This window comes from Athene cunicularia, assembly GCF_003259725.1.
Source record: "Athene cunicularia isolate RWA chromosome 15 unlocalized genomic scaffold, athCun1 chr15_part1, whole genome shotgun sequence".
Classification (NCBI taxonomy): domain Eukaryota; kingdom Metazoa; phylum Chordata; class Aves; order Strigiformes; family Strigidae; genus Athene; species Athene cunicularia.
The window spans coordinates 6,859,448-6,882,989 of NW_020799121.1; the positions used below are offsets into that span (position 1 = coordinate 6,859,448).

Consider the following 23,542-nt stretch of genomic DNA (forward strand, 5'->3'; position numbering starts at 1 on the left):
TGGATGTTTTAGTCCTTCACACACGCAGCCAGAAGCAGCACGGTTTTGCTGAGAGCAGGTTTCCTTGGAGCGCGCCTTTGTCTCAGCTGTATCAGTCAGGGTATCCAAGAAATCCTCCATCTGACAAAAGGAGTCCTGGCTGGGACAGCATCCGGTACGTGCGGAAACTCTCTGTGGGACACTGGCAGAGCGAGAGACATTGGCTCTGGTCAGCGGCCGCGGTGGCTTTTGTCCTGTCCTTGCTGGCAGGCTCCTCCCGCAGTACAGGCGGAGGCAGGAAATCCCGGGCAGCTGCCATGGGAGCCTCCTCGCCTCTCCTCGCCTCTCCTCGCCTCTCCCCTCGCCTTGCTTCGCCGGGCCGCTGCGCCGAGGCGAGGCGAGCCAGCGCTGCGTGTGTGTGCATGCGTAGGCGGGGGGCTGCCGCATGGATTTAGCGAAGGCTGGGAGGGAACACATGGGTTGGGTTTTTTTCTCTTGGCCCGCGGTGGCTTGTCCGTCCTGCCGGCCGCCGTTATGGATTCAATCATAATTCAGGAGCGGTTAGTGGAGCGGCTGCTTTCTCCCCGGACGCAGGCACAGCGAAGCCACCCGGCCAAGCTGAAGGTACGGGGATGTATTTATAGCACTGTGAGCCAGGGAGCAGCAGGGACAGGAGGGGGGAGGATGGTGCCCGAGAAGATGTGTGCAGCACAAGATGAGACCTCTGAGGAGCAGAGGAGCGGAAAGACACTGGTAGGGGAGAGATGGCGGGGACAGAAAGGAGGGGAGCAGCCCCTGCAGGCACAGGGCCGAGGGCTGCGTTGGACAGTTGGGAGATAGAAGCGTGACATATTTTTGTGCGGTTATTTGATGCGGTGATTCCCTGTCTGAATGGCATGCTTGGCGGGGCTCAGGGCAGGAGTTAGCGCTGCGTGTGTGCCCAAACACAGTCTGGTTTGTGTTATCATGGTAATGCTGTGCTTTGCGAGCCGGTTTTCCTTCTGCTGTAGCAAATGTTGGTAGGAGAGTGCTTTTGCTGATATTCCCGTGCTCAGCCCCAGGCCCAGGGCAGCAGATGTACAAGGGAGATGCCCTGGGGACTGTTTGTGTTAAGAATTTATGCAGCTTTCTGGCAATGAAAGAAAGCGAAGGGTCGGCCTCCTCTCTGGGGCTGGGCTGTGCTGGTTCCTGCAGACGCGGCTGTGGCGGCCGTGCCTGGCCAGACGGAAGGGCTGGAGGAAGGGCTGCCCGGGAGGGAGCTGATGGCTTGTGCTGCAGGCTGCAACACCAAGAGGGCCCCCCTGAAGAAGTGGAGGCAGGGGCATTAGGATCCCAGAACAAACTGACGTTTCTGAGGTTTGCTTCAGACCTGAGTTAAGGGTTATTCTTCAAATTTTCTGTGGTCCCACCATGTTTATTCTAGCCCTTTTGAATATACCCAGCAAGGCGCCGTTTATCCCCAGGCTGAATGGTGAAGTCACATGAGATGTGGATTGATTTAAACAGCACATCCACCGAAGAGGTGAGGAGGGAATCAGGAAGGACAGCGGTACTCTGCCTTGGAGGTACCAGCAGCCCTGCAGACACCTTAGTACTGGGGATGGCTTCTCTTCTGTGCAACAGATTAAGAATGTTTCTGCCCCTGACACGGTGTCTTGCTGTGATATCTGGTGAACCACCGAGTGTGTGCTGAGGGAGGGAACAGATGTGTCTTGCTTGGCCTGGGGTGCTTTGGTTTGTAACAGGGCCCCAGAGGTTGGCCACATCTCTTGGTGGCCTCTGCTGTGGTGCATTGGGCATGTTCCCGGGCGTGTGGGAGCGGGACACCAGCAGGAACAAAGGCAGCAGGTGGAGGAGGCAGTGGGGAGAGGGGCTCCTTGTGCCAGAGTGCTGCTGGCCCGGCTGGCTGGGGCTCTTCCCCAACAGCTGGAGCTGGCGAGGAAGCGCAGTGCAGCAGCCAGTTGTCCTGCCTTGTGTCAGCTTGATGGGAGCTGGCTCACAAGGCTGGGAAGCATGCAGAGGGGGCTGTGATGCCTTCAGGAACTCACTCAGTCCAGTCTTTTGTCGAGTTAATGGAGTTTAGCTTTTCACAACCCAGAAAGCTACCTGCCTCCTTCGGTAGCCCTCCCAGCCCTCTTTGCCTCTTTCAGCACTGTCCCGTGCGTAGTTGCTCTGCAGATAGCATCCGTGTTGGGTCCTAACGAAGATGGTGAGTGGTGCAGAGCTTTGAGCAAGGCAGCCACCAGGCTCAGGAAGCTACTTGGGCTCCTTAAGTGCAGTGTTGATGCTGGCACACTAGCAGAGATGGTGGCACAGGCCTCTCGTGGTGCCTGAACATGGCTGGGGTGTCTCAAAGCCAGAATGAGGAATTGTGGGTCTAGGCTGGCTGTGGTGCAGGGACCATGCTGTTGCTCCTGAGAGAAGGCGGTTAGAAGAAGGGGATCCCTCCCCACACTTTCCTCTGCATCTCTTGCCTTCACTCTTGGCAGACATGCTGGCCACTGGCTGCTGGCAGGGCTCTGCAGTGTGTCTATGGCTGATCAGAGGGAGGCATGGCTGGGGACAGGCCCTTTCCCTTTGTGACTCTGGCTGCCTCCCACTGCAAGGGAAGCTCTTCTCTTGGTATTGCTCTCAGCACTGACCTTCCTTACTGCGAGGGAAATGACCATGAGTCATGTCCTGCATCAGCCAGGATTTGCTCATTTCAAATGTCATGATTCCACTGAGCTATGGGGAAGTAACTGAAGATACAGTAAATCCACACTTTCTTGGTTAGGCTGAACAGAAACAAGAGATCAGGTTCAGCCTGTTACACTTCGCTGAAGTAAGTGGAGTTGCACCAGAGCTCATCTCCCCTGTGTCTCCATTGTCAGCCTGTAGTCATCTATGTTAAAAACCAAAGAAAATAGGAGAAACACCCCAAGCCTCAGCTACGGTTTTTATTAGCACGTTACTTGCACTGTTTCACATGTCAAGTCATTAGAGAGAGCAGGTGATCATTGTCTTTCCAGAGTCTGGTAAAGACTGGGGCAGGTCTCTTCCTGCTCCCACCCAAAGCTTGGCTGTACGAGGAGTGCAAGGGGAAGGATGTTGTGTATTTGTGCTGCTCGCTGAGCAATACTGGTCCTTGCACGGGCTGTTACACCTGCACTTTTGGTTGTGTTCATGGGTGTGTTTCACTGGGAAGCAAAGCAGCTGGGAGGCAGCCCTGTCACTGAGGGACACAGGCTGGAAACAGCCTTTCTTTTCCTGTTTTTTTGATCTTGCCATTATCACATTTTGAACACTGCTTTGCACACCTTGTGTTTCCCCTTTCCTGAGGCTTTTGGGTGACAGTTCGCGGTGTTCCCAGGCAGACATTGCTTTGCCACGTGCAGCTCATCAGAGCCATCACTTTTCACCCTGGTGTCTCACCGCTGCACGGCTGCTTTGGAATCCCACCGCCTTTTAGCTCAGCCATTAGAGCTGCCAGTGGAGCGCTTTGGGCACTCTCTATTTCTCCCCACTTCTCTAATTTCATTTCTCCATCCTTTCTTGCCTTTGTGAACTGTGGGGTGGTAAAACAGCACTGCTTCAGCCATGTTAGCAAGGGGGTGAGATGAGGGAGATCAGAGCCCACAGTCACTCTGTCTTTTAAGGCCCAAGTGACCAAGTCTGAGACCCAAACCAAACCTAAATTTCTAGAAGGCAGTGACCATGCTAAAGAACAGTCTTCAGGCCACAATGGCCATCAGCCACGTCTGTCCCATCTGAGTGGGCAGCTCCAGAGCTGACATAAACTGGGAGGAGGAGACTCTGTGTCCTTCCTCCCTACTGTATGTCCACACCAGGGGATGCCCGAGGGCTGACGATGCCCGAGGATGCTCACACATGTGGGCATGCAGTCAGAGGCTGTAGAGGGCTGCTCGGGAGCTGCATTGCCCACTTGCAGTATGGAAATAGGTGCGATTGCACTGGATTGTAATTTGTGTTTCTTTGAGTGTGTGCCCCAGGAATGGGGATAGATAAATTTAGGAACAGAGGTTGTCCCTGCTGTGCCTGGAGAACCAGTGCCAGAGAGCTGTGGGGTGAGGACAGCCGTATGCCTGAAAGCATCCATGGCTGGGTGGGAGCTGGGGCTTGTTTTGAGGAGCTCCTGGCTCCATGGATTTGCCTGTGGTGTGAATCCCAGGGGTATGTTTATTTTAAGTGATGTTGAAAAGTGGAATCTATGATGTCTCTAGCTCAGGCATTTGTGAATGGCTGTTTCCCCTTGGGTCTAGCTTGGAAAGTATGTGAGAAGGGAGGTATTTGTCAGGGTCCATGCACACCCTCCCTCTGCAGTGGGGCCTGGGGAGGGGAATGCACTGCTGTGGGGATGTGGGCTGTGGAAGACCAGTAGTGCTCAGGTGGAGGCTGGATGGATGGAGTGGCCGGGCTGTGGGGTCCACAGTTACCCACAGCTGCCTGAGCTGTGAGGACCAGACCGTGTGCTCAGCCCAGCCTAGGGGCAGTACTTGGAGCAGGTCTCTGAATCCTGTAGATGAGTCGTGTTCGCCTTTTGGAATGTACCCTGCACGAGCAGGGTGTGTGCCCCTGGAGTGCAGCGCAGGCTGCGTGTTTGCTCCTGGCTGCGGGATGCACGCTGTATGCTTGTGAAATACACCACTGGTCATGTCAGTCCTTGTGTGCACTTAGTGTGTTTGTACAGAGCGTGTGCCATGCTTGTGGGGTGACTGCAGCTTTTATCCTGTATGAGAGCGCTCAGTGATGGGGGGCTGCGTCTGGGAGGTGCTTAGGCAGTAGGTAACACTCTGGTAATACTATATGTAATACCCTCACCAAAAGCATCTCACCTGTGTTATCAATATTATGCATCTTCCCACATTCCTTGAACTTCTGTCTCTTCAGAAATAACACTAGAGATTGCTCAGGATTTCCTTACTCAGCCAGGGGTGGCTGTGTCACAGCAAGAAATAATTCCCTCTCAGGTCAAGCAGAAGCCAAGCCCCTGACTGCACCTTCCTCTAGACATGGCTCAGGACACCACAAGCCCTGGGGTGCTAATTACAGAGAGCTCTCCATCATGTACCAATGCGCCTCTGGAGGGAGAGATGTAGAAATGACTCTGAAAGACCTGGGGAAAGGTGACATTTGGTAACCCTGCTGTGAAGGGAGCCCGTGACTGTGCAGGAAAATCAAAGTTAAGAAGGTTGTGTGTCATAGCAGCCCCAGATGTGCTCTGTGCTGGGAATGGTGGGATGTGCCTTTTCCCCCGTGTTCTCCATGCTGGGAGACTGCTGTCAACTGCAGTGTTGGCTGGTGAGAGCAGCTGAGCTGTGGCTGGGAGGAGGTGGCCTCTGTGCTCACCTGCGGGAAGGGCAGGAGTCCCTGAGCCTAGAGGAGGTGCGTGCCCTGCCTCGCACCACTGCCAAGGCAGGGACTGACCTTTCTTCTGACCCTTGGCTCTGCCTCAGGGGCTTTTTGAGTCCACCTCTGTTGCTATGTGAGGCTCGAGCAGGAGGGGTGACACACCCTGACCTGCTCCCATCCACCTCTGCCCTGCAGGACCATGAGAAGCAGTATGTGGGCTTTGCCACTCTGCCGAACCAGGTCCACCGGAAATCCGTGAAGAAAGGTTTCGACTTCACCCTGATGGTCGCAGGTGAGACTGCCCATGGATGGAGGTGGCTGGGCCACATGGTGGGTGTGTGAAGGGGACCAGCTCTCCTCACTTCCCTTAGGTACTCCCTCAGTGCCCGGATCCTCCCCTCGCTCTGTTCTGGTCCTTGTCTCAGACCTTGCTTTGCTCCCCAGCCTGTGTTGCAGTCAGACAGTTCCCTGAGGAGGACTGGGCCCCTCCTGACTACTCATAACCCACTGGAACAAGCTTCTCCAACAGTGGCTAGTCTGGGTGGTGAAGGCAGGGCCAGCCAGGGACTAAGGGAAAGGAAGGAGAGGGAGGATGGAGAAGCTGGGAAGATCACATTTGTGCAAGGATTGAGACATCTTGCAGCAGAAGTCCTCCCACTGCTGGAAAAAATGTAATGCCAATAAACAGCTTCTGACAGCTCGTCTCTCTCACTTCCTCTGGCTCAGGATTCAAAGCCTTGTTCAGAGTTTCATTTGTAAGTCAATTAGTGGGTCATGTTACTTGCTTTTCCCTCCTCCCTTTTGCGCTATGTCAATTAGGAGAGTCGGGTCTGGGCAAATCCACGCTGGTGAATAGCCTGTTCCTGACAGACCTCTACAAAGACAGAAAGCTCCTCAATGCAGAGGGTAAGTTGGGGACAAAGCGGGGTGAACGGTTCTTGTGCCCACAGATCTAGACTGTCCTAAGGACCTGTGCTTTGGTTCCTTGCTTCAGCAGCAGCTACAGGCTTGGCTGGATCCTAGCCCTGTTGTTTGTTGCTCTGCTTTCCTTTGCTGGCTACAGAAGCACTAGTATTTGAGCAAGAAGGGTTTGGCTGTAGGGCTCCTCTGTCCTACATAGGGAAGATGAGGCTGCAGAGCAGCACTAGCCCTTTGAAATGTTGAAATTTGTCATTTGTTCTTGGGTGCTGGATGTGGTAGGGGTTCCCCTTCCCAAGTGACTGGACAAAATGTTCTGAACAGCTGGGCTATGAGCACTTCAGAGGTTTGTGTGTCTTCTCAGAGTCTGCCTTCCTGCTGCTGGCCTACCACAGTACCACTTCCCTGGGGCTCCTTAGGGGATGATCAGGGTTCTTTGAAACCCATATTACTCCCTGTGCTCAATGATAAGGAGAGAGCCAGCTTGTCATGGGTGTGAGCAGGGATCCCCAGTGTTACTGCTTAGCTTTAACTCACATATTCCTGTTCAAAGAGAGAATTAACCAGACAGTGGAGATCGTCAAGCACACGGTGGACATTGAGGAGAAGGGTGTCAAGCTGAAGCTGACCATAGTGGACACACCAGGCTTTGGAGATGCTGTTAACAACACTGAGTGGTGAGCAGGCCACTGCTGCCTTCCTCCTAGTCCTTGGCCATGCCTGTTTTCTGTGGTGCTTCACAGGAAGGGGGTCTGGCAGCGGGAAGGGGATGATGCTGCCTCATAGTCCCTAGGAGACACTGTTCTGTTACACGCATGATTTTGTTCTGATTGAATTGCCCTTCCCAGTTGGAAACCCATCACCGACTACATCGACCAGCAGTTCGAACAGTATTTCCGTGATGAGAGCGGCCTGAACCGGAAGAACATCCAGGACAACCGAGTGCACTGCTGCCTCTACTTCATCTCGCCCTTCGGGCACGGGTGAGAGCCCCCACCAGGGATGGGGTGTGACTCAGTCTCGAGGGAAAACCTTGAGCCCCAGGATTGCCTTGTAGCAGCTTATACATTGGCAGGACTCTTGGCACGGGAGAAGAGCTGTCTGGATGCTCTCCCTCGGCTAAAACATCACACCACCTTCCTCCCCCTCGCTGGCACGACAGACTGCCTGTGCTCAGGCAGAGTAGATCTCCCTCAGGCCGTACAGCCTCTTTTGGAAATCAGAAGAAATAATGCCACACATTGTATCTCCCTATCTAGCTAAGCCTGACCGGTGGATAGGAAGGGGAGTTTTAAGCTGCCTTCAGTCCCTGCCCCTTGCTGGCTCATTTGCCAGCCTAGTGTGGAGCAGCCAGAGGAGCTGTGTTGGCTGCCTGCAGCAGAGGGCAGCTGGAGGGAGGCCCCGAGCTGTGGCCTGGGCAGTATTTGGCCTGCAAGGAATCAAATACCCAGCTTGTGTCTGTGAGACATTAAGCAGCTAAAATCTGAGACAGCATTCCTGAAAATACAGCCCTAGCTGAGGGACGTCCCAGTGCTGCCACAGGTTCTTATGATGGTGCTGTCATTTTCCCTTGTGCTGGAGGGGGAGCTGCCCAGTGTGTCCTTGCTAACCATGTCCCTCCTCATCCCTGCTGCAGGCTGAGGCCTGTGGATGTTGAGTTCATGAAGGCTCTGCATGAGAAGGTCAACATTGTGCCTCTGATTGCCAAAGCCGACTGCCTGATCCCCTCTGAGATCCGGAAACTAAAAGAGAGGGTGAGATGCTCTTTCTTTACATGATGTGATGTCAGGAGTGGGTGAGAAGGGAGGAGAGATTGATACATGTATGTGGTGTGTGTATATATATATATATATATATATATATATATATATATACACACACACACACACACACACACACACAGTACCTGCAAGTCTAATTGCAGCAGTGCTCTGCTGTGAGAAGTGGTGTTTGCAGAGAGGCCAGCTCTAGAAGAAACATCAAATCCTTTCACCATCTGTAGGCTATAGCAAACCCATGGTAGCACAAACAGGGAATAAACCCAGCATCTCTGTATTGTTTAGTGTTGCATCCGTTTGGTTTTGTCTTGCATGGACACAGATCCGTGAAGAGATTGACAAATTTGGCATTAAAGTGTACCAGTTCCCTGAGTGTGACTCTGATGAAGATGAGGAATTCAAGCAGCAAGACAGAGAGCTGAAGGTAAGGAACCTGCTTGGCAGGGAACTGGGAAGTCAGGCTCATGGATGTGTTGGTTATTCCAGAAGGAGCCAGAGCTGCTCTATGTGTGCCAAAAACCTGTGCTACTGGTACCCAGGGGACAGCCTTCACTGGCTCATGTGGTAGATGGCCTGGAGAAGGTACTAATGTCCTTGCTGGTGCCATGAAGTGTGGCGTGAAGATGTGGCACTTCTGCTCTCCCACCAGACAGTGTCAGTCTTTCCTTGGTCTATGCCAGCCTGTATGTTTAAGGTGAAGGCTGGGTTGTACAGCATTTGTAAGCACCTATTTCTGAGTGATGCCATCAGCAAGGAGGAGTGATTTATGAGTGATAAGTCACCACTGTGACACATTTAGTTGCATGGAGGGAGGCAACATGATCATACAGGCCTGCCTGGAGGCCCCAGCAGCCCAGGCTTGACCCTCTCCCAAGCTGAGCCAGCCCTGTGTGTGCATGCAGTAATGGCCTTGTTTCTCCTGTCAGAGAGTTGCAATGGACTTTGACTCCCTTCTGAGCAGAAAGGAGCACAGCCTGTACATCCCTGCCTGGACAAGCTCTTGGCCAACATTTTCCCACTTGCTTGGTGTCCTAGCCTCTCTGCTCTGGCTTCCTTGTAGAGCTTCCCCTCAAAGAAGGGGTGCAGGCACCTGCAGAGACACAGCTTCCCCAGGACAGCTGAGAAGGTCAGGCTGGGAATTAAGCTGCCTGCAGATCCCCGTGCCTTAGGCTTTTCTCTGCAACTGGGTTGTGGTGTGGCTGTGGCACATGGGGGTGTCCCTGTGCCTTTCCTACCAGCACCTTCCTCCTCCTGTTCCACTCCACCTGAGCTTGGCCCTTGGAGGAGGGATCCGTGGGCAGCCCCGTGCTGAGCTGGGCTCAGCAATGCCTCTCATTCCAGGAGAGCGCTCCCTTTGCCGTCATTGGCAGTAACACTGTGGTGGAGGCGAAAGGCCAGCGAGTCCGCGGACGGCTCTACCCCTGGGGCATTGTGGAAGGTAAGCGTGGTGCCTGGGAGCACTGAGCGAGGGGCAGGCAGGGACAGCAGAGGGACAGGCAGGCACTTGCAAGAGGGACGGCAGGGAGAGCTCACCTCTGCACGGCCGTGACTGACTGTGCCACCTTCGGCACATGGCAGGGGACAAGGAAAGGTAGAGATGGAGGCACTGGGACCGTCTATGGCTTCTTATCAAGGGGGAGACTGGGCATTGCCAGTTTAGTTTCTGGGGAGAAGCCACTGCCCTCAGCCAAACTGAATCATTAAAACCTCATCTGCTGCTGCTCCTGTATGTGCTGGAGTTGGGCTGGAGGCTGTACTGATACATAATGGGTTTGTCTCTAACATTCTTCCTTTCTAAACAGAGAAATTTCATAAAGCCCATAGACAGAATAACTCTGGAATGACTTTTGCTGCTGTGGCTCCCTCCCTTGTGCTGGTGCATTGCTTTAAGGTCTTGCAGCTTTAGATCCCAAAAGCTTATGTGTGCACTTGTGGGCTGGTGCTGGCTGCTTGGGCTGCCCAGCTGCTGGCTCTGATCTCTCGCTGGCTCCGGAGGGAGCTGTGCCTGTCAGGGTGACATTTGGCAGTGGGATCAACGTCGTGAAACCCTGGGCCTGACGCAGCCAGCTTCCCTCAGTCCTGCAGAGAGCAAATGGAGATCACCACAGCAGGCACACAGCTACTGAGCACAGTGCTTCCCTGCAGGGTCCTGCAGCATTGCCTGGAGCCTGGCTTCCTGTGGTAACAGCAGCTCTTTCACCCCTCCAGACCATTGCCTGCTCGTGGTTTTGACCCCCAGGGGCTGATTATGCCTACCATGACATTTTTTGATCAGTCCTAAATTCTGAGAAGACAAGTAGTTTGCCTCCAGCACTGACTGTGCTCACTGTGGTTATAACAATGACATCCCATGTACCTGGGAATGGCATCCTCTTTCAGGGCTTTGATTTATTCACTCAATTAATCCTTTTACTCAGAAAAAGTCCTGGGAACACAGTGACATAGCAGCCTGGCCTCAGCATTGAGAAGTACAGAGCATCATCAAGGACTGTGACAGGGCCAGGGGGAGAGCCCCAGGCAGTGGCTGTGGAGGATGAGGAAGGAGCCCTGGGGGAGGTTTTAATCGAGCCTGGGTGTCAGGAGGTGAGAAGGGGCTCCCTGGAGAGGGCTGGTGAGGTGTGACATCGGAGCACTCTCCTGTTGTTGCTTCCACAGTGGAAAACCAGGCACACTGCGACTTTGTGAAGCTGCGGAACATGCTGATCCGGACACACATGCACGACCTGAAGGATGTCACTTGCGATGTCCACTATGAGAACTACAGAGCTCAGTGCATCCAGCAGATGACCAGGTGGGTCCCCATCGCTTCTGTTGGAGGTGACAGGGATGTCTCACTCTCTACAGAGCTGGGGTTGCTCTCAGAACAGCTCATCAGTCAGGAGGCTGTGGGTCTCCTGAGGACATGCTGGGCTGCAGCCTGGGGAATGGCACTGAGAAGTAAAATAGCAAATCCAGGCATGTCTCCCACAGCCTGAACTCATGGTGGGGATGCTTCTGAGAATCCGTGTTCCTGTCTGAGGATTCCCCATGCAGATCTTGGGAAACAGGCCTGGGAATTCTTTTGAAGAGCTGTTCCTAGGAATGGGTGAAATACATCCAGCCTAATGAAACAGGGGATAAACCATCTCTCTGGTGGGTGATAGCTGTGTGCATTGCCAAAGAGCAAGGCAGTCTGCAGTTCTGTCCAAATGACAGCATGACCCTTGGGATGCTGCTGTTTCTTAGACAACAGAGCCCAGGCAGTTAGCAAGACTCAACGTATCCCCAAAGATGTCTCTGCATTGTCTTCCTATTGCATTTGATTTTCTATTATTTTAGTCACAATGATCAGAAAATAGAAGAGACAACACTCATGGCCTTCTCATTTGAAACCTTTTTTTCCTTCTCCCTTCCACGACTGAAATACTGGTGACAAATTTTAGGCTTAAGTAGGTCTTGGCTCATCACTTGTAAACCGTCCCCTTCACTTCCTGCCTGAACTGGCAGGGTAGGTCTGTGCTGCCACGTTGCAGAGCAGAAATGGCTGCACTTCGCCAAGGAACAGTCATGCATGTGTGCAAACGTGAAGGTTGGTACTTTCTGTTCACACACAGTGTATCTTAGTATTTTTGCATAGCAGATGAGCCAGTCTTTTTTCAACAGTGAGAATATGGAGTCCCAAAATAACTATGTTAAATGCTAGAGATCTGTGAGAAGTGTCACAGCTGCTATTTAGGTAGGCTATGTATCTATTAAAAGAAAAGCATGATGAAAAAGCAGTTGCTCAGCTTAGGGAAAGCTTAAGTTTGGTACCGTTTCTCACGCCATGTCTAGTTCCTTGCCAGTGAACAAGTCTAGTAAAACTAGAGCGTGGCCATTTCTAGCAGCGGGTTAAGGGTCCCTCTCTAGAGAGATGTTTTGGGAGGAGATCCCAAGCTCCAAGGATGGAATTGTCTCAATAATGAGCCAACGGTGACTCCAAGTGGTGAATGCCTGCAAGTGGCATCTTGATTTTCCAGTTTCAGCCTGGGTGTCTTCGGCTCCTCTTCCCTTCTGAGAGCTCCTCTGAGTTTTGGAAGAAAACTACCTCCTTCCTCTGTCCCCTGCCTGCACTCATGTGCAGCCCTAGTGCTCATTGCAGTGCTGCTGTGCTGTGCCTGTTGTGTCTCCTGTCTCCCACCTCCTGAATATGACAGGATTTGTTATCAGACTTGCAGTTATTAAACTGCTCCCCTGGTTTTATCTTTCTGGAAAAAAAAGGACCATGGTGAGCAGTGGTGACTTAGGGATGCTGATTGTTTGTGTTGGTGCCATGTATATGTGTAGGTACATGCACAGATGAGACAAAGGAAACCAGATAAATTGTCTGTAAATGTCTCTGCTAAGCTTGCCAATGCAGTTAAAAAAGGTGGTCAGAAACATCAGCCCTTTCTGTGTTTGCTCTCAGTGTAAGCCTGACTTGGACTTTCTCTGTGAGCTTCTATTTTGAAACCCACAAGCTTCTATTTTGAAAAATTTTATTGATTTTGGTCTTATTCTGGGTCATGGTGCTGCATTGCTGGCAGGTCTGCCATCGTGAGTGACAGCCATCATGTGGTGACACCAAAGCCAGCCAGCCTGAACCATGACTGACTGCGCTTCTCCCCTCTCTCCATCTCTCTAGCAAGCTGACTCAGGACAACAGGATAGAAAGCCCGATTCCTATCCTGCCTCTCCCAACACCAGACACTGAGACAGAGAAGCTGATCAAAATGAAGGATGAGGAGGTGAGACCCATTTCTGCCTAGGCCTCCTTGGGGTTGGAGATGCAATCTGAGGAGTTTCTCCAGGATTGCCCTATAGAGGCTGTCCTGGGGCTTCCTACCCCTGCCCCCCACCATCATGGGCTCCTGATGCAGAGGACAGGGTGTGAAAGCTGCGGCTTCCTCTCGCAGGGAAACGTGGCTCCATTCCATCCCAGATACAGATGCCTCTGCTCAGGCAGTAGTTAATGCTCTCTGAGGGATCCATTTGTCAGCTCTCAGGGACTGACCCCAGTGCAGATCACAGCTCCTGGCCACAACAGATCCCTTTTTGACTATTTCTTCTCTGTCTCATGCAGTTACGGCGGATGCAAGAGATGCTGCAGAAGATGCAGCAGCAAATGCAGGATCAGTGAGAGACAGGTATTCAGAGGGCAGAGGGAATCCTCCAGTGACCATCTGAGGCCTGGCAAGAGCTGTGGACATTTAGAAAAGGTTTCCTGTTGTATAGAGACTTGTGGGCAAGAGCTGCACCCGCACCCTCTAATTTATTAGCAGCAGTGCTGGCTTTGTGGTCAGCTGGATTGTGGAGGAGGCTGTTCACTTAACAGTTTACTGATGTGTATTTCTTTTTTAATAATTATTCTTTCTTTTCTTTTTTCTTTTTTTAAAAGAAAATAGCCTGGGAAGACCCTAAGGCATCCTAAAAAAAGAAAAAAAGAAAAGAAAAATATCTCCCTTTCCCATGTACTAATCTCTTGTTTGGGAATGCTCTGATATTTAAAGTCCTGGTTTCTCTGGTGTACGAACTTGAAGACTATCTGTGTCAATGCACGTAAATGTTTACTCCCAACCGAGGTGCTGTGCCCCCCTCCCCATTCCCCTTGTCTGGGGCCAGCACAAGCATTGTAAAGGCAGCCGTACCCTCCTGTGAGTTTGACCTGCGCTGATCAGGCTCCTCAGCCTGGGGCCAGCTCTGGCCCAGAGAGCTGGGGCTGGGAGTTTCTCTGTGGACTGACCTGCTCAGGGGTCCTGATGGTTGCCTAGTTTCCTGCCTGGGTTTTTCTGGGTTTTTTGTTTAGTTGGTTGGTTTTGTTTTTCCTATCAAGAAACTCCAGGATCTTTGCACTGAGCAGCAAGGGATTGAGTCTCTTGAGGTCACTTAGAAGAAAATGTCTTCTACTGCTCTCAGTTATGTCTTTCTGGCAAAGAGGATGAGTTGTTGACTGTTGCCTGCAAGGAGGAGATGGAGTGAGTCCCTTCTCAGCCGCGGCTTCCTCCCACAGCAGGCTGGTGGTGCTGGTAGAGGAACCCCAGGGCCCTGCAGTAGCTGGGTGAGAGTATCTCAGGGTTTAGCTCTGTCATCCAGCTGCAGTGTGTCTCCAGCGTCTGCTCTGAAACGATCAGTGGCAGCCAGAGTGCTTGGGCAGGACTGCTTTGGAGGGGATAGAAACCCTAGGGCTGAAATCCAACCCAAATGCAGAGCTGTGCCCTAACCCCATGCTTTGCAGTCCCACAAGCACATCTCTGGCTCTGAGCTGCTTCTTTGGAAAGGGGCAGTTTTTGTAGGCTTGTACCAGAGATCTGCAAGCCACCTGTCCAGGCGGGGCTTGGGTCAGCATGGCAGGTGCAGGAGTGTCACTGCATGGGGCTGAGTCCAGCCCAGCAGACTTGTCACTTGCTCCCCTGCCCTTCCCCTGAGAAGGCTCTTCTCCACCTCCCCGCTCTGAGGCTCTTCCTGCTGCGAAGGCTAGTGGATCTGCTGGGCAGAGATAAGAGTGCTCTTTGGGCAGCAACCTGTGTCTGTTCTTGCTTCCTGCAGTATTTCTAACTTTAGTACAGCCAGAGGAGAGCCCCAGAGCGTGATGTGCCCGACAGGGCAGGCTTCACCAGCAACACTGCTGTGCTCGCAGGGATTCAGGGCTGCTGGAGGGAGGACACTTGGCTTTTCCCTCTGCCTCCAGGGAGTGGTGCCATGGGCTGGGCCCTTCTGCTTCTCTGGCTCCCAGCCCAATTCCTCTGTCCCCTTTCCCCTTTTGTATCTGCTCCTCCATCTCTGGCTCTCCCCAGTAGATCTCCCTGGGTAGGAAGCATAGTGTTGGCCAGGAATAGCCAGGCCCTAAATTCTGTTATTAGGTGCTGTGTTTGTCTGATTCCCCCCGTGGGGCTTTAGAGTCCTTACCAGGGCTTGTCCAGGTGGTGAGTAGGTTGGCTGGTTCCAGTTATTCACGGTACAGAGCGTCTGCTTATCCAGAACATGGGCTGTAGGGGCAGGCGAGAAACCCTGGCACAGTGTGGAAAGATGAAGTGAGGGTGCAAGCCCCTTAGAAATGTGCAAGCTGGGCAAGAGCAGTGTATAACCATGTTGGGTTTTTTCTTTCATTCTCCCCTATGTTGGGCTCATTAAGTGAAGTGGCAGTGCCAGCCTAGAAGAGAGGAAGGGTTCAGCTTGTCTTCAAGGTGCTTAAGGAGGAAATAAACTTTTCTTTGTGCAGTGTGCTTACTTGAGTAGTGGAGTAGCCTGAAACAGGAGCTTCTTCCAGGTTTTCTGGAGCTGGTTTGCTGCTGTCCAAAGCAGGACTGCTGAGTTCTCAGCTTTATCCATGCTAGCATAATGGGGAACACTTTGCAGTACCTGTCCCCTCTTTTCTTACGCTGGTCTTGTCTGTGAGGAGGATGTTTTGTTGCAGATGAGCCCTGTCTAGCTGGAGATGTTCCTCTTTTGAACAGATTCTTAGAAGATAGAGACCTTTACCCTTTAGCATGGATGTAGAGGAGCTGACAGCTTCTATCCTGGGCTGCGTGTGGACGTGCTGTGTGCTGGTGAGAGCACAGGGTACAGGTCACAGGCAGGCAGCATTGCTGAGGGTGAATTGGCCCCTGTCCCTCTGGGTGAGGAAGATTCCATCAGCTCAGTGTACACGGCACCTACATCAAGTCAATAGTCACAAGTCTGACAACTACAGAGAGCTGAATCCTTTGGCTACCAGCTGGCAAAGATGGCTCAAATTGCACTTACTAAAAAATGCACAAGAGTGAGGCACCAGAGAGATGGATTCTACAGAGGGGCTGTGGTGCTGCTGCAATCACGTCTCCGTGTAGGAGGTTCCCTGTTCAGAGCAGCAGAGTTTGGGGGCTGCCTGGAACGGGATTAGAGACTGACTTTGGGGGGTACCAGGGATTTAGACTCTGGCCTGGAAGGTGGCATCTGTTTATTAAAGGAGGAGTGTTTTGTACTGCTGCATTGAGCTGCACAGTAGGTGGAGAAGAGACGCCTGAACAAATGTAGCTTGACCATTTGACTGGCAGTGAGAAGTGTGAATAGAAAAGTAATTTAACACCTCCCTTCACAAAACCCTCCACAGCCTCATACTCGACCCCTGCACCCCCAGGCACATTCCCATGCCTCTGCCAATCTTTTCCCTGCTGAGTGAGTCGATGCAGGGGTGGTGTTCTACTCTGCAGAGCTCTCCCAGGCTGCAGCTGGGGCTGTTGGTACATCTTGGACCTTGTGCCTGACTGGGGATGGAGCCGTGGCATGAACTCCTTATGTGCCACTGCTGTGCTGGTCCTGCCTGTGCAGTCCTCACTGCCACCCTGCATGCCTCCCCCCAGAGAAGGACGGGTCCCACTCCTCGTGCTCTGCAATGGCGTTCCCTGCTCCTCCTCACAAACTCTGCTGTGCTTTAACACTGGCTTGCTCCTGCCATGCAACTTGCTCATCCCCTGCTCCATTCCTGGCTCTTTGTTTCCTGTCTGTCTGTTGGGTTATTATAATTTTTTTTTTTTGTAAATTTCTGTTGGAACATTTTGTCATTGTGAACAAAGAAAAATGAAACCTTTTAAAACATATCCATTTTATTAAATGATTATTGTTATTATTATTATTATTATTATTATTAATGTTTACTACCTGAATTGATCAGTGAAATAAATACATTCAAAAAAGCAACCTCTTTCTGTTTAATTTTCAGTTCCCTTGAACAGCATTGGTGATACATTATGGGCAGGAGACATCAAAACTGACACTGTTTCTTTTGTCTATTTCTGTCAGAGCAGGCTCCAGGCAGGGCTTCCAGCGTGGGATTTCTGGCCTGTTCCTGTCAGAAGCTAGACATGGTGATCTTGAGGTTCTTCTATCTTTTAGCTTCCCCTAGGAGAGAGTTGTGTAAATCAGCAATGGGCAGCTGGGCAGGATCCAGTCCCAGGAAATCCATTTTGTAAGTTGGTCAGAGGAGCATTGCTGAGTCTGTGCTGCATGCAGAGCCAGAATGGGCCTGGCTGTAGATCAGCTCCGTGCCACACCTGGCCTGAACACCTGCCTGTGAATAAACGTAGCACCAAACACGTGAGATGAGGTAAGTTAGCCGAGCAGACTTACCCTGCAGTAGTCAAGCTGCTCCCAAGTGGAAGGCAAGTCCTGCAGGAAAAACTGGGTTCGTTTGTTGGCCTGGGGTCTCTTTCCCACTCTGCTTGCCATAGTGAAACAACTGGAAGAGTCTGCTCCAACTTTCTAGAAACTTAAAGCTTAATTGTTTTGTTTAGAGCATCATAGATTTTCCCTTAGGGCCAAAGTCTGCTGTTCTTCTTAACATCAGCGCATTCAGGGCATTCATCATTTCTGCTCTGTACAATGTGCACAGTACAAGGTAATGAAGAGTTGGCTCCAGTGGGGCAACAGTTTCACAGTGTAATTCTGGTGGCCTTATCCTAAGGAGCATAGCCAATGCCTGGAGTCAGGCTGATGGCAGAAAAATACCTGTGAAGGTGCAATGGCCTTGAGAAGACAAGATTCTACCTAAGTATAGTTTTGACCCTTGGACTTTCTTGTTCAAGACTTTGTGTAATGCAACTTCTGAATAAAGGATGTGGTCAGTTGAGAGCTGCCGACTCACTTGGCTATCAAAAGAGCACTCCCTTGGAGCACTATCTTTCCTAGTCTGTCATCCTTCCTGTGAATCTAACTAGTTTATTTTGATATAGACAGTGAAATGCCAAGAATTTTATTTTAGTCCTGTAGAAATCATGAGAGGATGCAAGTATCTGGAGGATCTTTCTCCTTGGATCAACTGTTGACAGCAGTGTGGTCACTGGAAGTCCATTTCTTGCAGCAGATTGTCCACTGCTACTTAGGAGTAGATTTGTGTCACTGCTTCGAGGGAAACCTCAGGGTCAGCACACTGCAAAGTGCTAGGTCCCACTACTCTGCCAAATACAGTCTTCCTGACGAGATGAGAAACGAAAGGCCACGGTGCTCAGGGAGTGTGGTACAAGCCAGTAACATCACCTGGCAGGTTGAAATGTTTTGAATGACTACTTTGCAACCGAGACTTTGCAGTGTTTCTGCTGGACTGAGCACACGGGCCCAGAATTGTGTTCTTGTGAGCAGTGTCAGCTCCCATTTCTTGGAAGGCTTGCTCAGTGAAGCCTCAGCTTCCGGTGGCATGCAGCAAACTTGTGTGGGAGGTGTCCCTAGGATGAGCCTGACCCTTATCTTGCCAGCCAGCTGCAAAGGGATTATCTGGGAGCTCAGCTATGCAGCTGCAAACACTCTTGCACTGGCTGGTCTGCCTTAGGACCTTCCTCTTGTGTTGTAAAGCCAGCAAGAAGGCAAGGATTGAACTACTCTGGTAAGTCAACAAAGCTACTTTCTGTTCTTCTTTTTTTTTTTTTTTTCTTTTCATTTGGTTGACAGATTACACAGAAAAGCACTGCCTTGTTGTAGGTATGTGTTCTGAAAGAAGTTATAGCAGCTCATGTGTTCAGCGGTGGCATGAGACTGCAGTACAAAGAGAGCTCATTGACCCATGTCTTCCAGCACGGTCACAGCTCCAGAAGGAGATTATTCACCTGCTGGAGCAATGTCTAGTGTGGAAAACTCCACTGACCTCAACCCTCAGTGGTCAGCACTCTGTCTGCTGGACAAGGACTGTTTATCACTTCTTTTCAAAACAGGAAAGGCTATTTTTCACTTGTAACAGTAAAATTATTTCTGAATCTCCTTTTACAGTTTGCATGAACAAAGCTCTGGTTACAGATGTAATTCAGAGCTATGATAAGGCATGAGCAGTTTCATATTCTAATTTTTGATTCCTTGACATAAATTTTCTTGGCCACCCTAGTAATGCGCCTCCAGTAATGCTGAAAATACAAGCAGCTCTTTTACGCTTCTGAGGACTAGTGAAAATGAATTTGATGGCTGCAGCTAAGCCTCCCAGTAGCCATCTGTTCATATCCTACCTCAAATCCAGGGTTGGAAGACTAGGAACATTCCCTCTCCCATAATGAGAAACCAAGAATTTGCACAACACCTCTTTTAACTCTCTTCTTTTCGCAGCTCTCACATCTCCTGTGAAGGACACCAAATTCACCCAAATTTAGAAACTCATCCTCAGAACAAACCAACGAAAGACCTGGGCTGTGGTGTCAATCCTAGAGTGTGTGCTGTCTGCCTGGTCTCCACCTCATCCAGTCTCACCAGGGGTGTGTTTGCAGGTGAAAATGAACGGTGGAATTCTCTTCTTGTCCCTCCTTGGCTTCCTCCCACTCGTGATACCCACATGCCCTGTGCCATGCAAGTGTGCCACCAACATTATTGACTGCACGTCAAAAGACCTAACTGTAGAAAAACTACCAGTTGCTTTCCGCCCTTCGGCTGAAATTATCCACCTTGGTTACAACAGGCTCACCTCTATTCCCAGTGGGCTCTTTGACAACCTAAAGAGCCTCCAGGTAGTCTACCTGCAGGGCAACCCTTGGGAATGCAACTGTGACATCCTTTACTTGCGCTCCTGGCTCCAGTGGCAGCAGAACCGGACCTTGTACAGGGATGTGAGATGCGCCTCCCCAGCTCACCTGCAGGACCGGATCATTGCCTATCTCACAGAAGACGAGATCATCTCCACATGCCAGTACTGGTACTGCAGCCTGGCTCTCGTCTCTCAGATCTGTCTCTTCATCTTCCTTTTCCTCCAGGGTATCTTGGTTATCTTCATCATTGTCTACCTGCGGAAATTTCGGAGAATGACCGCTGAAGCCCGAAGCACCACCCAAGATCTACACCAGCATGTAGATACTTGGGTATCTTCTTCAAGAAACCCCTACAACAGTGATTAACATCACAAGACTGAAGACCCTCCTCCCCCTTGGGTGATGCTATGCTGAGGTCATGTGGTTTGTGATATGCAGAGGGGACAGTTCAGTGCAGTGTCTGATCGTGACTGCAGTCCAAAGCAGGACTTGAACTGATCAGACACTTGCTGTATTTCCAAAGACCTGATCTTGTGGTTTTTAATGCTTTAAACTCTTTAGCATGATCTTGATTGCTTTGCTGAGCTTTGGTAGACTAGGGAGATCATAAACTACAGCAACCAAAACTGACTCGAACTGCTTATAAGCTTGTAGGGACTGTGGTGCTCGATCCCTCGAGCTATAGTATTTCAGCCATGCTTTCCATGATGCTTCTGGTTGCATTGGGTCAGGTGAACCCAGAGGTGGACAGTGAACAGGAAAGGTACTGAACTAGGACAACAGAGAAATACAGTTTCCTTGGTGCTGCAACAGATTGCCTTAGTAACTTTGGATAAGTGACTAAAGTTGTCTCCTGCCTCAGTTTCCCATCAGTAAAAGGGAAAGGATGTTTCTTGCCTGATGCATCTTTTCCAGTGTTGTTCTGGGGGTGGGGAGGGAAGGAATGTTTGAAAGACTACTCATTTTACCCTATCTTCATTCCTTTTAATCTACTTATAGTTTTAATACTGACTTCAACATGTACTGAGTCAGACTGGGGCCCTGAATGTTTATGAGGAATTCACCCTGAAGCCAAGAGTTGTCAAGACTAGAGGCTCTTTCTGACTTTGCTTGTAAGGCACCTGCCACAAGAGATCCCGTTTTCTTTGGAGCCTCAAACTGCAAAAACTCCTCCTGTGTCTACTGCTGGTTATGATGTCCCTTAATTATTTTTGGAAAGAAGCAAAATTGAAATAAAGTAATCATGCATGATAATGTAAATTACTTTTTGTCTACTCCACACTAGGTATCTTGCAGTCTTTCGTGCTCCCTGGCATTTGCACATGCTCCCTTACCCTCAAACTTTGTGCCAAGCAGAACAAATAGGGAAGGCAGGCGGAGGTGTTACCAGAAGTGCGCCAGAGGGTTAAACTGTGGCAGCTACCGGCTTTCCACAAAGGGCCAGTCCAACTGTGGAGTTTCTTCTAGTTCCACCGAGTTGCTGCTTATGTATTTATGATGTGGGCTGGGGAAAAGGGAAGGGTGTTTCCTGGTGCGAAGCACACCTGTAGGGCCATGGCCCCTGTGCCCTCGGGCCCCAGCCCCAGCTCACGGGGTTCCAGCTCACATCAGGATGGAGCTCAGCCGCCAGCAGGGGACGGGACAGCCGGCAGGCCGCGGAGCCTCGCCCCGGCGCCAGCGGAGGCTAACGGCCCCCAGAGGTGACTAACGGCCCCAGCGGTGGCTAACGGCCCCCAGCGGTGGCTAACGGCCCCCAGCGGTGGCTAACGGCCCCCAGAGGTGGCTAACGGCCCCAGCGGTGACTAACGGCCCCCAGAGGTGACTAACGGCCCCAGCGGTGGCTAACGGCCCCCAGAGGTGGCTAACGGCCCCCAGCGGTGGCTAACGGCCCCCAGAGGTGGCTAACGGCCCCCAGAGGTGACTAACGACCCCCAGAGGTGGCTAACGGCCCCCAGAGGTGACTAACGGCCCCCAGAGGTGGCTAACGGCCCTCAGAGGTGGCTAACGGCCCTCAGAGGTGGCTAACGGCCCCCACCGGTGACTAACAGCCCCCAGAGGTGGCTAACGGCCCCCAGAGGTGACTAACGGCCCCCAGCGGTGGCTAACGGCCGCCGAACGCCCCCTGAGGGCCCTGGTTGTCCCTGGCCCCCCCCCGCGGAGCCTCCCCGCAGGTTCAGGAGCGGGTCTGGGCGCTCAGGGCAGAGCCTGAGGAGAAAAGGAGCGTCCTGGCGGTTCTCTGCATCAGTTTGCTTCACATCGGCTCAGCTCCTCTCGGGGGTCTGTGTGAGCCAAAGAAATGATGAAGTACTGCAGTGGAATAGGCTGCTGGTGCTCGGGTGGAGGCTGAGGCGGGAAGATGGGGTCCTGTGAGCAGCGAGTCCCCTCGCCGTGCCGGGGAGGGCGGGCGTGCAGTGGGGTGGGCAGTTTCGAAGGCCCAGCAGGACCTTCACCGTGCTGTGTGCGCCTGGGCCAGCCTGACACGAGGTGAGTGATACACGGCTCTACGTTCAGGGCCCACTGCCCTCCTTTTTCTCTCTTTGCCCCGTGTCCCTCCAACACTAACCCTCTGTGACATTAGCCTGACTGGATGTTGCACCCAAAGAAATGGAGTTCCAGATGAGGTTTATTTTTTCTTCTGGGGATTGGGACTTTGTAGCCAATGCACCCCTTTGCTAGGGACTGTGACAGCCCCTGCAACGTCACCATGACCATGGTCTCCAAGGAGGGACACAGCTCCACTGAGAAGTCTACTCTCTGGAGATGCCCAGATTGATGCTCCATGAGGCCCCCTGACACTCTTAAATCTCTGATTTTTAAGTACTGTGATATTATTCCCCCCCTCCCCAAGGAACAGCTTTCCATAGCAACAGAAAGCTTGTTTTCTGGCTTGTTCTTTCCCAGTGTCCCTTTCCCAAAATTAAGATGCAGATGTGGAAGGAAGTAGCACAACCCATTGTCTTCCCTTCATCCCTTCCTTCTTGTTTCTTTAGGTCAAATATATTGTTATCTTGGCTGTTTTATGCTTGTTGTTCAAGTCCCTTTACTGATACATACAAGGGATGTAAAAGGCTCTGTAAAAGGCTCTTTGCTTTCCCAGTGCTATTGCAAAGTCTGCTAGTGTGGCAGAATGAATCTCTGTTTTTGCCTACAGATGTTTAGCTGAATTTACCTGAGTTAGAGGATATTGCTAGTGCATGTGGGCAGGTACTGACGGTGCTACAGGCACAGGCTCAGTTGCTGGGAGAAGCTGGACTGGGAGCAGGCACAATCCCAGCCCTATGACTGCTGAGCTGCCTGCCTGTCAGCACTGCCACGGCGTGCTGGAAAACCTTCAGGACTCGGTGTGCCCACAAAGACAGAACTGCTGACTTTGGTTTCCCTTCCCTGGGGAGGCAGGAGGGGTCCTGACTCTGCCTTATTAAGTCTTGGCACATGAAAGGTAAAAAGCCTTTTTGGCATCATTTGCACCTGTGAAGTATGTGACCAGCCATAGCAATGTGATAATGAATTGCACTGAGCGCAGAGTGATTTGTATGCCATGGCAGCATGTCTAATCCATAAATCTAGAGCCTGGCTCAGAAAGCTGCACGTCACAGATGCTTTCTTGCTCTGCCGGCCTGTGGAGGATCTGCTGTGCTGCTGCTGAAGGGAGAATTGGCTTTCTTTCTGAAGGGAGGGACTGTCCAAGGCTGCACATTGACTTCAAAGGGGAAGCAGTGGTGAAATATGGCAAAAATAAATGCAAGCTATTAAGGTGCTTTGCAAATCATTTCCTAGTATCAAGGCTGAACCAACACCTGGGCATGCAGGATTGGGCTGCTAGGCCTGCTGGACAGGCTGCTGCATTGGCAAAGGTTCAGGGTGTTTCCAAGCAGCTCCTTTCCCTGAAAGATACTGGGATAAAAAAACCTAGGAAAACAAACCAAAGTGTGTTTGCAGCCTCCATGATGCAGAGCTCCAAACCTGAGGTGTCTAAAAAGCAGGTCAGCACTTCCTAAGTGAAGGTCCAGATGGTTGGTAGATGACATGGGGGGGGGGGGGGGG

The 23,542-nt window shown here is 51.5% G+C and overlaps 2 protein-coding genes across 3 annotated transcripts; both read left to right on the forward strand.

Moving 5' to 3' along the window:
• Positions 1-280: 280 nt before the first annotated feature.
• On the forward strand, positions 281-16,696 carry SEPT5 (septin 5). Of its 2 annotated transcripts, none has more exons than XM_026859838.1 (11): positions 281-603; positions 5,527-5,623; positions 6,151-6,237; positions 6,803-6,926; positions 7,098-7,232; positions 7,886-8,003; positions 8,350-8,451; positions 9,369-9,465; positions 10,683-10,818; positions 12,670-12,772; positions 13,108-16,696. In XM_026859838.1, the coding sequence occupies exons 1-11, from the start codon at positions 514-516 to the stop codon at positions 13,162-13,164; spliced, it is 1,146 nt and encodes a 381-aa protein (XP_026715639.1). In that variant the 5' UTR covers positions 281-513; the 3' UTR covers positions 13,165-16,696. The 2 variants fall into 2 exon arrangements, with proteins under 2 accessions (XP_026715639.1, XP_026715640.1); XM_026859839.1 differs by lacking the exon at positions 281-603 and adding an exon at positions 646-732.
• A 114-nt stretch (positions 16,697-16,810) lies between these two features.
• Positions 16,811-20,740, forward strand: GP1BB (glycoprotein Ib platelet subunit beta). The gene is made up of 2 exons (XM_026859842.1): positions 16,811-18,378; positions 19,086-20,740. The coding sequence occupies exon 2, from the start codon at positions 19,250-19,252 to the stop codon at positions 19,862-19,864; it is 615 nt and encodes a 204-aa protein (XP_026715643.1). The 5' UTR covers positions 16,811-18,378; positions 19,086-19,249; the 3' UTR covers positions 19,865-20,740.
• Positions 20,741-23,542: the final 2,802 nt, after the last annotated feature.